General features: G+C 47.3%; 1 protein-coding gene across 4 annotated transcripts; it reads left to right on the top strand.

The window, feature by feature from the left end:
- Window positions 1–407: 407 nt before the first annotated feature.
- ECSIT (ECSIT signaling integrator) lies at window positions 408–13123 on the top strand. Of its 4 annotated transcripts, none has more exons than XM_054717410.1 (9): window positions 408–486; window positions 691–835; window positions 7615–7733; window positions 8802–9219; window positions 9580–9803; window positions 11768–11825; window positions 11935–12083; window positions 12242–12344; window positions 12779–13123. In XM_054717410.1, exons 2-9 carry the CDS (start codon window positions 691–693, stop codon window positions 13027–13029), a joined length of 1467 nt encoding a protein of 488 aa, XP_054573385.1. In that variant the 5' UTR covers window positions 408–486; the 3' UTR covers window positions 13030–13123. The 4 variants fall into 4 exon arrangements, with proteins under 4 accessions (XP_054573385.1, XP_054573386.1, XP_054573387.1 ...); XM_054717411.1 differs by having other exon boundaries at window positions 12287–12344; XM_054717412.1 differs by lacking the exon at window positions 11935–12083 and having other exon boundaries at window positions 12779–12865.
- The last annotated feature ends 350 nt before the right edge of the window (window positions 13124–13473 follow it).

The following is a 13473-nucleotide window of genomic DNA, read 5'->3' on the forward strand; positions in this document are numbered from 1 at the left end:
CTGTAGCCATGTCCACGCCCCAGGTACCTCCTCTGTCTGACTGCCCAGCTCCTGCAGCCGTCGGGGTGGATGCCAGCTGCACCATCTCTGATGTCGCCATGCTCGGATCATGCACCTGCCGCCAGAAGTAAAAGGTACAAATCCAGGGACCCAGGCACTGCATTTTCACACACTTGGGAGTACTTCCACCCTTACTGTTTCATTCCCACCTGGATCTAGTTACTCCTTCCCGGGCCATTCTCAATTCCCAGGTCAGGGATGCGGTTTGCCTTTTATGGGACAGGGGCTGGCTCATTACTAGGCAGCGTCAATGTCGTTCTCCCTTCCTATTGGTGCTCCTCCCTTTGGGGCGGGACCTCTTTAAACGCGCGTTCTTGAATGGCTGGCTCCCTGGCGGCCCGTGACCCGGAAGCTCTCTGGGCAACATGGCGGCGCCCAGCAGCCAGATGTAACTGGCTCGGAGTCCGCGGCCGCCCGCGTTAGTAGGTAGGTTGTGCGTGGGGAGGCGAGCGCGAGCTGCAGGGCCCCGCAGCGGCCCGTTCTGGGCCGACAGCGCTGGAGAGCGGCTCCAGAGGGACCCGGCTGCTGGGCCAGGGCACCATGACCTTTGCGCTGCGGGGCGGAGACGTGCCGGGAAAGGCCGCTCTCCGTGTACCTACCTTCTCACGTCTTTAACCTCCCATTTTGCAGATGAGACAGCCGAGGCTCAGAGAGCTTCAGGCTGTCTCCAGCGGGCACGCCGCAGGTGGGCAGCTAGGCCGGAATTCGAACCCGCGTCTGCCGGTTTCTCCCATCGATCCCAGAATCCTGGCAGCCAGCCTCAGAGCTGCTGTAGGTACACCCCGCGTGGGGTTCAGATTTATAAATTATAGAGTTTTGTAGAAACTTGGTTCTTTCCATTCCAGTGACCTTGTTAGGCGCCTGCCATATACCAGGTGTTGTCCCTGGTGCTGGAGAGGCAGCAATGAGGAAGGCAGAAAAAATCCTCCATCTCCTGCGGGGCGAGGGTGGGGAGGAGCCAGACATTGAACAAGTCAGGAATAAAAGTGAACGGGTGATTTCAGATGCTGGTAGTTGCTAAAAATGCATTCCTCGGGGTGAGGGGGGCTTTGAACAGGGAGTGAGGCTGCTGTCAGGGAAGGCCTTTCTTTCATTCGAATATGGGCCTGAGTGACTGGAGATAGCTGTGGTCTGATCCTGGGGAAGAAATTTCCAAACAGAAGGAAAAGCAAGCGCAAAGGTTCTGAGACTAGAATAAATTTATCTTGTTTAAGAAACAGTGTAGCTGGAGTTATAAGAGTTGAGTTTGGAGGAGTAGACCCTGTCTGATTTTATCTTACGTGTGATACATCATTAATTCTAGGCAGAGAATACTGAATTCAGTTCACGTTTTATTTTATTTACTTTTTATTTTTTTAAATAGTTTTTATTGATTTCAGAGAGGAAAGGAGAAAGAGAAAGATATAGAAACATCAATGATGAGAGAATCATTGATTGGCTGCCTCCTGCACGCCGCACACTGGGGATGGAGCCCACAACCCGAGCATGTGCCCTGACTGGGAATTGAACCGTGACCTCCTGGTTCACAGGTTGACACTAAACCACTGAGCTACACTGGCCAGGCTAGTTCAAATTTTTTAAAGCTCCCTATGGTGAGGGTGGGGAGAACTGACTGGAGGCGCATAAGGGAAGAAGTGGGAGGCTGGGAAAGAGGCCGTTGGGGCGCTGGCCTGCAGGTGGAGAGAAATGGTGCACTTGGGATCGGTGTGGAAGTAGTCACCAGAACTACTTAATGGATTAAATGGGGGTGTGAGGGACACAGTGGACTCAGCAATGACTCCTAGGCTTTAGGCCTGAGTGACTAGGAATTGGTGGTGTTATTGGCCAGGATGGGGAGCAAACAAGTTTAAGCAGGGAGCTTACACTCCTGGAGCTTAGGCGAAAGTGGAGCTTAGGCGATAAACATTTGGGTCTATCAGCACATAGATCATCATTTCTCAGACTTTAACACACATAGAAGAAACCTGGACACTGGTTAAATGCAGATTCTGATTCAGTAGGTCTGGGTTAGGGCTAAGATTTTGCATTTTTAGTAAGCTCCTGGATGATAATACCAATGCAGCTGATTCCTGGAAAAAAAAAAAAATGTTTTGAGTGGTCAACATTTAAATTAGGGTCTTGCTCTAGCTGGTTTGGCTTAGTGGATAGAGCATAGGCCTGAAGGGTCCTGGGTTCGATTCTGGTCAAGGACATGTGCTCAGATTGCAGGCTTGATATCTAGTGTGGGGCTTGCAGGAGGCAACCGATCAATGATTCTCTCTCATCATTGGTGTTTCTATCTCTCTCTCCCTCTCCCTTCCTCTCTGAAATCAATAAAAATATATTTTTAAAAAGAAAATAAAAAAATAAATTAGGGTCTTAATCTTGGCTGCGTGTGAGAGTCATTGGGGTGTGCTAAAATGCTGGTGCCTACGCCTCCCTCTAGGTATTCTGATTTAATATATCTAGGCATGGGGATTTTTAAAAGCATCCTAGATGACTCTAATGTGAACAAAGTTTGAGACCCATTAGAGCTGCCCACAGGAGACAGAGGAAAGGAGCAAGTTGAATGGTACCTCAGGGTAGTAGACAGACAAATCCGGAATTTGGGATTCTGCAGCCTTATTACTCAAAGTGTGGTCTCCAGACTGGCAGCATCAGCAGCGATCAAAAGCTTGTTAAATAAGCAACTGAGTCTGGCTCCACCCCAGAGCTGCTGAATCAGAATCTTCCTTTTAACAAGATCCCAGTGATTTGTCTGCCCATTCAAGTTTTCAGACATTGTAAACTTTAGAGAAGGAAGTGGGTCTTGCCGACTAAGTGAGAAACAGGCCTGGGTGCTAGGAAGAAAATCAACAGTGTCAAGCAGGTGGGAGGAGGGTCTCACCAGTGCCACATGCTTCTGAGAAGTCAAGCAAAATGAGGTCTGAGAAGTAATCACTGGTTTGGTAAGTTATAGAATATCAAGGGTGGTGTTAGTGGAGTGGTGGGGGCAGCAGCCAGGTTGGAATAAGTGGAACATAGTATGTAGACACCTCTCAGGATAAAACTTTTTTGTAAAGGGAGCAGAGATGTGAAACAGAGGCTGGAGGGAGACTTCAGGTCAAGATGGGAGATGCTAGACAAATTTAATGCTGAGGATGATCTAAATACTTCCCAATTCATTTTATGGGGCCAGCATTACCTGATACCAAACCAAACAAGCACTAAAAGGAAACTACAGACCAGTATTTCTTATGAATATGGACACAAAAATCCTCAACAAAAGACTAACAAACCAAATATTAGTAACATATAAAAAGGATTATATATGGAGTTTATCCCAGAAATGCAAGGTTAATTTAAAATCTGAAAATCAGTTAATGTATAAAAGAAAAGTCACGATTATTTTAACAGATGCAACAAAAAGCATTTGACAAAATCCAATACCCTTTCTGATAATAACACTCAGTATTTCCTCAACCTGATAGAGGACGTCTATGAAAAACCCACAGCTCACATTGATGAGAGACTGGATGCTTTTCCCCTAAAATCAAGAGAAGCACAAGGAAGCGGCTCTTGCCACTTCTATTCAACATTGTACTGAAGGTTCCAGCAAGGGCACTTGGGCAGGAAAAGAAATAAAAGACATCCAGATTAGGAAGAAAGAAAATCTGTTTCTATTTTCAGAAGACATGATATTGTATATAGAAAATCCTAAGGAATCCAGTAGAAAGCTATTAGAGCTAATAAGTGAGTTGTGCGAAGTCGCAGTATATAAGATCAAAGTAAAAGTAAGTTTTATTTCCCCCTCGTTGGTTTTTCCCAGGTTAGAGCATCAGCCCCTGGAGTGAAGAGTCTCAGGTTCAATCCCCATCAAGGGCGTGAACCGCATTCACAGGCTTGATACCTGGCTCTGGTCTGGAAGTGTGCGGAGGCAACCACTCCATATGTCTCTAAAAGATGTCTCTCTCCCCCTCCCTTCCACTCTCTAAAAATCAATGGTAAAAAATATCCTCGGGTGAGGATTAACAAAAATAAATTCTATTTCTATATACTAGCAATGAACAGTACAGAAATGAAATTAAGCCCAGCTGGTGTGGCTTAGAGGTTGAGTGGTGACCCGTGAACCAAGAGGTCACTGGTTCCATTCCAGTCAGGGCACATGCCCAGGTTTGATTCCCATTAGGGAGCGTGCAGGAGCCAGCTGATGTTTCACTATTGCATCCATGGTTCTCTCTAAAAATAAAATGAAATACAAGTAAATTTAACAAAAGAAAAGACTGAAAACTATAAAACATTGTTGAGAGAAATTAAAGAGCTAAATAAATGGAGACAAAAATAAATAAAGACATAGCCTATGTTTGCGGATCAGAAGACTTAACATTATTATTAAGATAGCAATAGTCCCCAAATCAATCTACAGAGTCAATACAATCCCTATCAGAATCCCTCTGGCTTTTTACAGAAATTGACAGCTGATTCTAAAATTTATATATAATTGCAAGGGACCAGGAATAGCCAGAACAATCTTATAAAAGAAGGACAAAGTTGGACTTATAGTTCCTGAGTTAGAAAACTACAATAACCAAAACTGTGTGGTACTGGTATAAGGTTCAACATAGATCAATGGAATAGAATTGAGAGCCCAGAAATAAACCCTTACATTTATGGTCAATTGATTTTCACCAAGAGTGCGGAGACTATAAAATGAAGAAAAAATAGTCTCTTCAGTAAACAGGTCCCGGACAACCGGATATCCACATGAACTGAACCCCTCTGTCACACAATACACACAGATTCCCAGTGGGTCACAGACGGAAATGTAGGAGCTAAAAGACTTAGAAGAAAGAGAGTAAATCTTTATAACCTTGGGCTCGGCATTTTTTATTTTAGATACAACATCAAAAGCAGAGCTATAAAAGAAAAATGTTAATTGGACTTCATCATAATTTAAAACTTGTGCTGCAATGATAACAAGGAAGGGCAAAGAAAACCTAAAGAATGGGAGAAATTATTTTTAAATCATAATGGTCTGTTATCCAGGATATATAAAGAACTCTTTACAACTCAGTAATTCAAAAGAAAACCCATTTATTTTTTTTTTTTTTTATATTTTTATTGATGTTAGAGAGGAAGGGAGAGGGATAGAGAGATAGAAACATCAATGATGAGTGAGAATCATTGATCAGCTGCCTCCTGCACGCCCCTCACTGGGAATTGAGCCTGCAATTCAGGCATATGCCCCTGGCTGGAATCAAATCTGGGACCCTTCAGTCCGCAGGCCGATGCTCTATCCATTGAGCCAAACCGGCTAGGGTGAAAACCCATTTTTTAAAAAATGGACAAAGCATTTAAATAGACATTTCTCCAACGAAGGTACACAATGGCCAATAAGCACATGAAAAGATGCTCAACATCATTAATCATTAGGGAAATGCAAATCCAAACCTCAAGGTGATATCTCTTCACACTCAGTAGGATGTCTGTAGTAAAAAAGACAGTAAGTATTGGCAAGAATGTGAAGAAATTGGAATCCTTACACATTGCTGGTGGGAATGTAAAATGGTGGAGCTACTTTGGAAAACAGTTTCAGGGGCTCCTCAAAATGTTAAATAGAGCCGTAGCTGGTTTGGCTCAATGGATAGAGCATCAGCCTGCAGTCTGAAGGGTCCCAGGTTCGATTCCAGCCAAGGGCACATGCCTGGGTTGTGGGCTTGATCCCCAGTAGGGGGTGTGCAGGAGGCAGCCAATCAATGATTCTCTTTCATCATTGATGTTTCTATCTCTCTCCCTTTCCTTCCTCTCTAAAAATCAATAAAATATATACTTTTTAAAAAGTTAAATAGAGCTACCATATATCCCAACAATATGACTTCTAAGTGTATACCCAAGAGAAGTGTAAACACATGTTCACACAAAAGCTTCTACACGGATGTTCATAGCAGCATTAGTTATAGTAAAAAAGTGGGAACAACCCAAATGTCCATCCGTTGATGAAGGGATAAATAAAACATCTATAAAATGGGAATTTTTTGGCAATTAAAAGAATTAAGTCGGATACATGTTACAACATGGATAATCCTTGGAAACATGCTAAATGAAAGGTGTTAGCCAAAAAAGAACATATATCGTATGATTCCATTTATATGAAACTAGGTGCCCAGTGCACAAAATTCATGCACAGGTAGGGTCCCTAGGCCTGGCCGGTGATTAGGACTGATCCGGGCCTTCCAGCCGCTGGCCAGGGCTTTCCTTTGTTTCGCACTGCCCCCTGGTGGTCAGCGCATGTCATAGCAAGTGATCGAACTCCCGAGGGGACACTTTGCATGCTAGCCTTTTATATATATAGACTAGAGGCTGGATGCACGAAGATTTGTGCAAGAATGGGCCTTCCTTCCCCTGGCTAATGGCACCGCCTTCACTCTGCCTGGAGCCGCCTTTCTGCCTTCCCACACTGCCCAGAGGCCTGGAGCGGCTGGGGCAGTACGGCTGCTGGGCGCCTGCATATGCAAATTAACCTGTCATCTTTGTTGGGTTAATTTGCATACTCCTGATTGGCTGATGGGTGTCATGAAGATACGGTCAATTTGCATCTTTCTCTTTTATAAGTGTAGCTGCCCAGAGTAGGGGCAAATTTATAGAGATGGTAGATTATTGGTTTTCTAGGGTTGAGGATGAAAGGAAATCAGAGTGATGGTTAATGTTTTTGTTTTCATTGGGTTTTGTTTTCAGGGTGACAAAAATGTTCTAAAATTATATTATAGTGCTGGTTGCACAACTCTGAATATACCAAAAAAAAGATTGAACTTTATACTTTTTAAAATTAAAACTTCATTGGTTTTTAAAAAATATTTTATTGATTTTTTACAGAGAAGAAAGGAGAGGGATAGAGAGCTAGAAACATTGATGAGAGGGAAACATTGATCAGCTGCCTCCTGCACACCTCCCACTGGGGATATGCCCGCAACCAAACCTGGGACCTTTCAGTTCGCAGGCCGATGCTTTATCCACTTAGCCAAACCGGCCAGGGCTAAAACTTTATTGTTGAAAGTATTACATATGTTCCCCTTCCCCCCCTGAACTTTATATTTTAAAAGGATGGACTGTATGGTATGTGACTAAAGTTAAGAAATGCCCTCGTAGGGCCTTGCCCGGATGGCTCAGTTGGTTTGAGCATTGTCCAGTACACCAAACGTTGTAGGTTTGATTACGGGTCAGGACACATACCTAGGTTGCAGGTTCGATCCCCAGTTGGGACATGTATAGGAGGCAACCGATCAATGTTTCTCTCACATCAATGTTTTTCTCCCTCCTCTCTCTCTAAAATCAATAAAAACATCCTCTGTAGAGGATTAAAAAAAAAAAAAAAGACCTGGGAGGGAGGGTGGGGAACCATTGCAGTAAATTTCTCTAGATAGTGAAGCAAGGACCTTTGATTGTAACAGTCATTTAAGCTCCATCCTGTGGATGAGGAAACAGTGGGTCTGGTGAGGTAGCTATGCAGTCTGGAAAGTGGCCTCTGCCACGAGAGGGGTCTCCTCTCCATTAGCAGGTGGGGTGCCAGGCTGATGCTGTCTCTTCTCCCTTGTCCAGGTGGTTGTCCAACAAGCAGAGGCATGAGCTGGGCCCAAGCCATCATGCTAGCCCGGGGCCTCTCTCGGGGCTGGAGAGGCATCAGTGGCGCTGCCCTCACGGGAGCCCCCTTCTCTCAGGTAATTGCCAACCAAGCAGTCGTCAGGGTGGAGGAAGGAAAGGACGGGGGCAGGCAGGCCTAGGATTTGGCAGGCAGGCCTAGAATTTGCTCCCAAGCCTTTCAGAATCCACCCAATGAAGCCAGCTCTGGGGTGTGTGTGTTGGGGGGGTTGGGTCTGGGCTGGCCGCTGGCCTGTCTGCTCTGAGGACCAATTTAATGTTGATTAATTAACATTGAACTCACAGTCAACAGCACTATAACTCATGCCTAAATGAAGTTTATCTACCACATTTATTTTCTCTGTAAGCAACAGCAGAGCCTTCTTGTAGGTAAGGAGCGCTAAAAAGCACTTCTGTACCACGTTTGGGGACCATTTTCAGTAGCAAAATCACCAACAAAAAGATGTGAGAAACATGCACTAAGTAAGCCTCTGAAAGGACACTTGACAGTATGAGAGCCAAACAACCTCAGCCACATGTGTCCACGAAAGACCAGGAAAGTGCCGTGAGGGAGTACTGACTTGGGGATTACACATAATGTTAGCAAGTAGGCAAATTCAGAAATACGGAATCCACAAATAATGATGATCAACTGGATGTAAGTTTGGGGATTTTTTTTTTTTAAATACTCTAAACAGTCTCACACCCTCCTTTTTTTAATTTAATGAAATACCTTGAAGATCACCCAAAGTAACACAAGACCTCCTCAGTGTGTCTTAGAGCAGCAGGTGTGTTCCTTGTTCAAGTCCATAGCCATTTGCTTTATCATTTCCTTGCTGATGCACATTGGGGCCATTTCCACCGACATAGCGGATGCACAGTCATTTGGTGCAGGTGTGTTTAGAGCTGTCAGATTTAATTATCAGGTGCAGGATTGCTGCCACAGAAGGGGTGTGTTTGTCCTCGTGAATATTGTCGAATTGTCTCTGAAGAGGTTTTACCATTGTGTTCTCATAGTCTGTAACAGCTTACCTCCTCAGAAGCCTTTAGGGATACCCACTGGCATCTTTCCCAGGAAAGAGCAAGCCCGGCATTCCCCGAGGGGCACAGGGAGGTAGCAGATTTCAGCAGTGGTTCTCTGTCCCCAGGTACCCTCCCAGGTCCCTCGAGGCCTCCACTGCAGTGTAGCCACCCACAGCTCTGACTCATCTCTGGTCCCGAGGCCACCTGAGCCGCCGCGGCAGCCGGCCAAGCCCCTGTCACCCCACGAAGAGCTGTTTAGGCTGGCGCCAGATGGGGCCCGGGACAAAGCCAGCTTTGTGCAAGCTGTGCAGAACTTTGGGCAGCACAACGTGCACAAGCGGGGCCACGTCGACTTCATCTACCTAGCCCTGCGCAAGATGCGGGACTTCGGCGTTGAGAAGGACCTGGCTGTCTACAACCTGCTGCTTGACGTCTTCCCCAAGGAGGTCTTCCAGCCTCGCAACGTCTTCCAGAAAATCTTCATCCACTACCCCCGGCAGCAGGAGTGCGGGCTTGCTGTCCTGGAGCAGATGGAGAACCACGGTGAGGCCAGCAGGCTCAGGGTGGGGGAGTGGCTGCCTCCCACTGCTGGGTCTGGGCCCCTACATCCCTCTGTGGCTCTGACGTGTGTCCTCTCTGTCTGCCTGCTCCCCTCCTCCCTCTCTTTCAAATCTTTTTGGCTCTCATCCCTTTCCTCTCTCCCTCTGACTTTTCCTTTAAATTCTCTCGGATTCTGTCCTGTGGCATCAATTCCCTGACTTCTATTCTCTCTGTTCCTTGCTCTTTCCATCTGGTCCTTGCCTTAATTTCCTCTTGGTCCTGGGCTCCTCTACTGGCCTCTGTCTGCCATGTCTCCCCTCTCTGCCCCCTCCCTGATGCTCTGTTGCCATCCACCTGGCACAGGGGTGATGCCCAACAAGGAGACCGAGTTCCTGCTGCTTCAGATATTTGGGCGCAAAAGCTACCCCATGCTCAAGTTCATACGCATGAAGCTGTGGTTCTCCCGCTTCAAGAACATCAACCCCTTCCCTGTGCCCCGGGACCTGCCCCAGGACCCTGTGGACCTGGCCACGTTGGGTCTGCGACACATAGAGCCTGACCTCAGCGCCAGGGTCACCGTCTACCAGGTATTCAACCCTGTCTGTACCACCCTGGGCTGGGCTCCCCTTTACTCAGCTGAACCCTCTGCTATATTCCTGTCCCTCACTCCTACCGCAGCTTGACCTCTGACCTCTGCTCCTACCCCCCTCCCCACGTGCACTATAATCCAGGCATCTGCCTTCCTTTCTGTTCTTGAGCAATCTGCCAGTTCCCTCCTTGGGTCTTTACACTTTACACTCACTGTTTCCTCGGTCAGGAACACTCTTCCCTGGGACTTCACATTCTTCCAGTCTCAACAGCACTGTCCCTTCCTCAGGGTCCCCTTCCTGACCACCATTTCCCTGTACTGAGTTTGGTTGCTCAATCACTGTGACTCAGTTTCCCCCGTGTCTCCCAAGGCCCAGCACAGGGTCTGTCACAAAGCTCAGCAGTTGTTTGTTGAATGACTGAGTGAAATATTCTATACCCCCACCCATGTCCTGCGGACCCCACTCATGCTAGGTCACACGGGGGATCCAAAGAGAGCCCCTCACAGCATTGGTCTGGTCATAGAGGCCAACCCTGGATAACAATTCCCTCAGAGCCACTGGTTCTAAGACAGGGAAGCCCTGGGGGCCATGGTAGCCCAGAAGGGGCAGGGAACCAGAGGGCTTCTTGGGTCTGGAACAGATGAATTCAATTTACATTATTTCTAATGGGAAAAATAATTCCGTTTTCAAACAACTGCTTCTCAAACAGCCTTCTGGAATGAATTGAGTTCTAGAACCAAGGTCCCACTGTATGTTGTCCAGTAAAAGGGCCCAAGAGTAAAACATTTACTTTTTCCACCCCCAAAAAAACTTTTAAAAGCATTTCTCCTGCCCAGGAATATAGCTCCGTTGGTTGAGCATCGACCCATGTACCAAGAGGTTGCTGGTTCAATTTCCAATCAGGGCACATATCTGGTTTGCAGGCTCAATTCCCTGGCAGCTGATGTTTCTCTCTCACATCAATGTTTCTCTCTCTCCCCCATCTCCCTCTAAAACTAAAAAAAAAAAAAAAAAAAAAAATTTTTAAATAAACTTAAAAATAAAAATTTCTCCTAAAGGGGGTCAAATATATGGTGATGAAAGATTGGACTTTGGAAAGAAACAGATGATGTATCATAGAATTGTACACTTGAAACCTATGTAGTTTTATCAAGGTCACCCAATAAATATAAAAAAAAGAAAGTGTTTCTCCAGTGGCAGAGCATCACACACTTTCTGCATCTTGCCTCTTGCCGGTTTCACTTAATAACATGCTTGGTGGTTCTTCTATGTTTGTGCCCACGGATCCAATGAATTTTTAACCAGAAAGGATGGATGATGTGTGCCAACAATTGTCTACTCTTAGATACTTTAGTCAAAACATATGTGCACTTTTTTTTGTTTATCCTCACCTGAGGATATTTTCCATTGATCTTTTAGAGAGTGGAAGAGAGAGGGAAGGACACAGAGAAACGTCGATGTGAGAGACACACATTGATTGGCTGCCTCCTGCCCACTCCTGACCAGGACCTGGGCTGGGGAGGAGCCTGCAACGTGCCCTTGACCAGAATTGAGCCAGGACCCTTCAGACGGCAGGCTAATGCTCAGTCCACGGAGTCAAACCAGTTAGGGCTGCTCTTGGCATTTTAGAGCCATTGGAAGTAAGTGCTGTTATTACCCCTATTTGAATTGGAGAAACTAAGGCACAGGTACAGCAGCTTGGCCATGGTCACACAGCCCGTGGCAGAGCCCAGATTTTAATGCAGGTGTGTGGCCTCCAGGGTTCCAGCTGTGTGAGCATCTGAAATGGTGGTGGTTATTATGCTGAATTGGATAGAAGTGAGGAAGGGTTGGGCTTGAGTGACACGTAGGAGGCCCAGTAGACAAGCCTAGAATTCGCTGGGGACCCCGCTTCCCCATTTCTCCCCAGTTCCTCTGTAGGGGCTGGAGGCCAAAAGCTTCCACCCTATTCTTTTTTGCAGATGGCTTCATCCAAAGACTCCACAGGTACAGCAGATCCCACCGAGCAGCATATTGTAGGTAAGGCCCTGCGTATAGAGCAGCTGGGTTCTCCCTGGGCCTGCTGGGTGGACTCCCTGGGCCTTTGGACTCAGCCAAGGCCCCTTGGGTACGCATGTGGCCCCACCAGGTATCCAGAGTCCCGATCAACAGGCTGCCCTGGCCCGCCACAACCCAGCCCGGCCTATCTTCGTTGAGGGCCCCTTCTCCCTGTGGCTTCGCGACAAATGTGTCTACTACCACATCCTCAGAGCAGACTTGGAGCCCCCTGAGGAGAGGGTAAGGCCCAAATCGTGAGGGTGGGCTGGCACTGCCCTGAGGGCTAGTGAGGGCTCACAGATTGGGATGGGGTGAGTTTCTGGTGATGGTAGGGAGGAGGCTGCAAGATCCTGAGCCTCTGACTCTGTCTGTACCCCCTTCCCCGCTTCCTGGGGTAGGAAGTGGAGATTCCAGAGGAATGGAACCTCTATTACCCCATACAGCTGGACTTGAAGTATGGTAGAAGCGGCTGGGATGACTACGAGTTTGACATCGATCAAGGTAAAAACTGGGATGCGCAGGACTCCAGAGACAGCATGGGATGAGGTGTGGCCTGTGGGGTTGAGGCAGACCTAGCAGGTGCCCAAATACACACACACACCTGAGGGGCTCCAGGCCTGTCATTTCTCCATCATGGAGTGCCTCTGTGCTGGTTACCCAATGTGACCAGGGTAGGGCCAGAGGGGGAACAGGCAAGTTATATTCTGGGGAGGAGCAGGTGGGAAGTGGGAGGACTTTCCAGTGGAATCTTGAAGAGCCAGGAGGCATCACACAGGTGAAGCATGGAATGGGCAGTTCAGGCAGAGTGTCTATCCTGTGGGAAGACTTGGATACACAAGAAAACCAAAAGGGAGCTTAAAGCCCCTGTCCTTGGCCTGGAAGGGGAGTGGGCTACAGTCCCACTGCACAAACTGAGGGCCTGTCTCTCCCAACAGTGGAAGAAGGCCCTGTCTTCGCCATGTGTATGGCAGGTGCCCATGACCAGGCTACACTGGCCAAGTGGATCCAGGGCCTGCAGGAGACCAACCCAGCCCTGGCCCAGATCCCCGTGATCTTCCGCCTGACAGCGTCCACTGGGGAGCTCCTGGCATCCTCCTCAGGACTGGAGGAGCCCTGCCCACCACCACCCCAAGAGGAGGAAGAAGAGGAAGACAATACGCAGCGACAGCAGCAGGGCCAGAGCTGAGGCCTGAGCAGGCACAGGGACCTGGACTGGTGTGGAAGCATGAGATGATCTTTGATTGTACAGCAAATAAAAGTTTCCTGGTTTAGGGCTGTTACCCGGCAGTGTGGCATCCCTGCCCTTTTTTTTTTAAATATATTTTATTGACTTTCTACAGAGAGGAAGAGAGAGGGATAGAGAGCTAGAAACATCGATGAGAGAGAAACATCAATCAGCTGCCTCTTGCACACCCCCTACTGGGGATGTGCCTGCAACCAAGGTACATGCCCTTGACCGGAATTGAACCTGGGACCTTTCAGTCCTCAGGCCGAAGCTCTATCCACTGAGCCAAACCGGTTTCGGCATCCCTGCCCTTTTTTTTTTTTTTAAATATATTTTATTGATTTTTCACAGAGAGGAAGAGAGAGGAATAGAGAGCCAGAAACATCGATGATAGAGAAACATCGA

The sequence above is a fragment of the Eptesicus fuscus genome, chromosome 6 (assembly GCF_027574615.1).
Source record: "Eptesicus fuscus isolate TK198812 chromosome 6, DD_ASM_mEF_20220401, whole genome shotgun sequence".
NCBI lineage: Eukaryota > Metazoa > Chordata > Mammalia > Chiroptera > Vespertilionidae > Eptesicus > Eptesicus fuscus.

Coding starts and splice junctions, on each gene's coding strand:
- ECSIT (XM_054717410.1), top strand. CDS start 691: ATGAGACAGCCGAGGCTCAGAGAGCTTCAGGCTGTCTCCAGCGGGCAC. Junction 9,804..11,767: donor CCAGGGTCACCGTCTACCAG/GTATTCAACCCT, acceptor TCTTTTTTGCAG/ATGGCTTCATCCAAAGACTC. Junction 12,345..12,778: donor CGAGTTTGACATCGATCAAG/GTAAAAACTGGG, acceptor CTCTCCCAACAG/TGGAAGAAGGCCCTGTCTTC.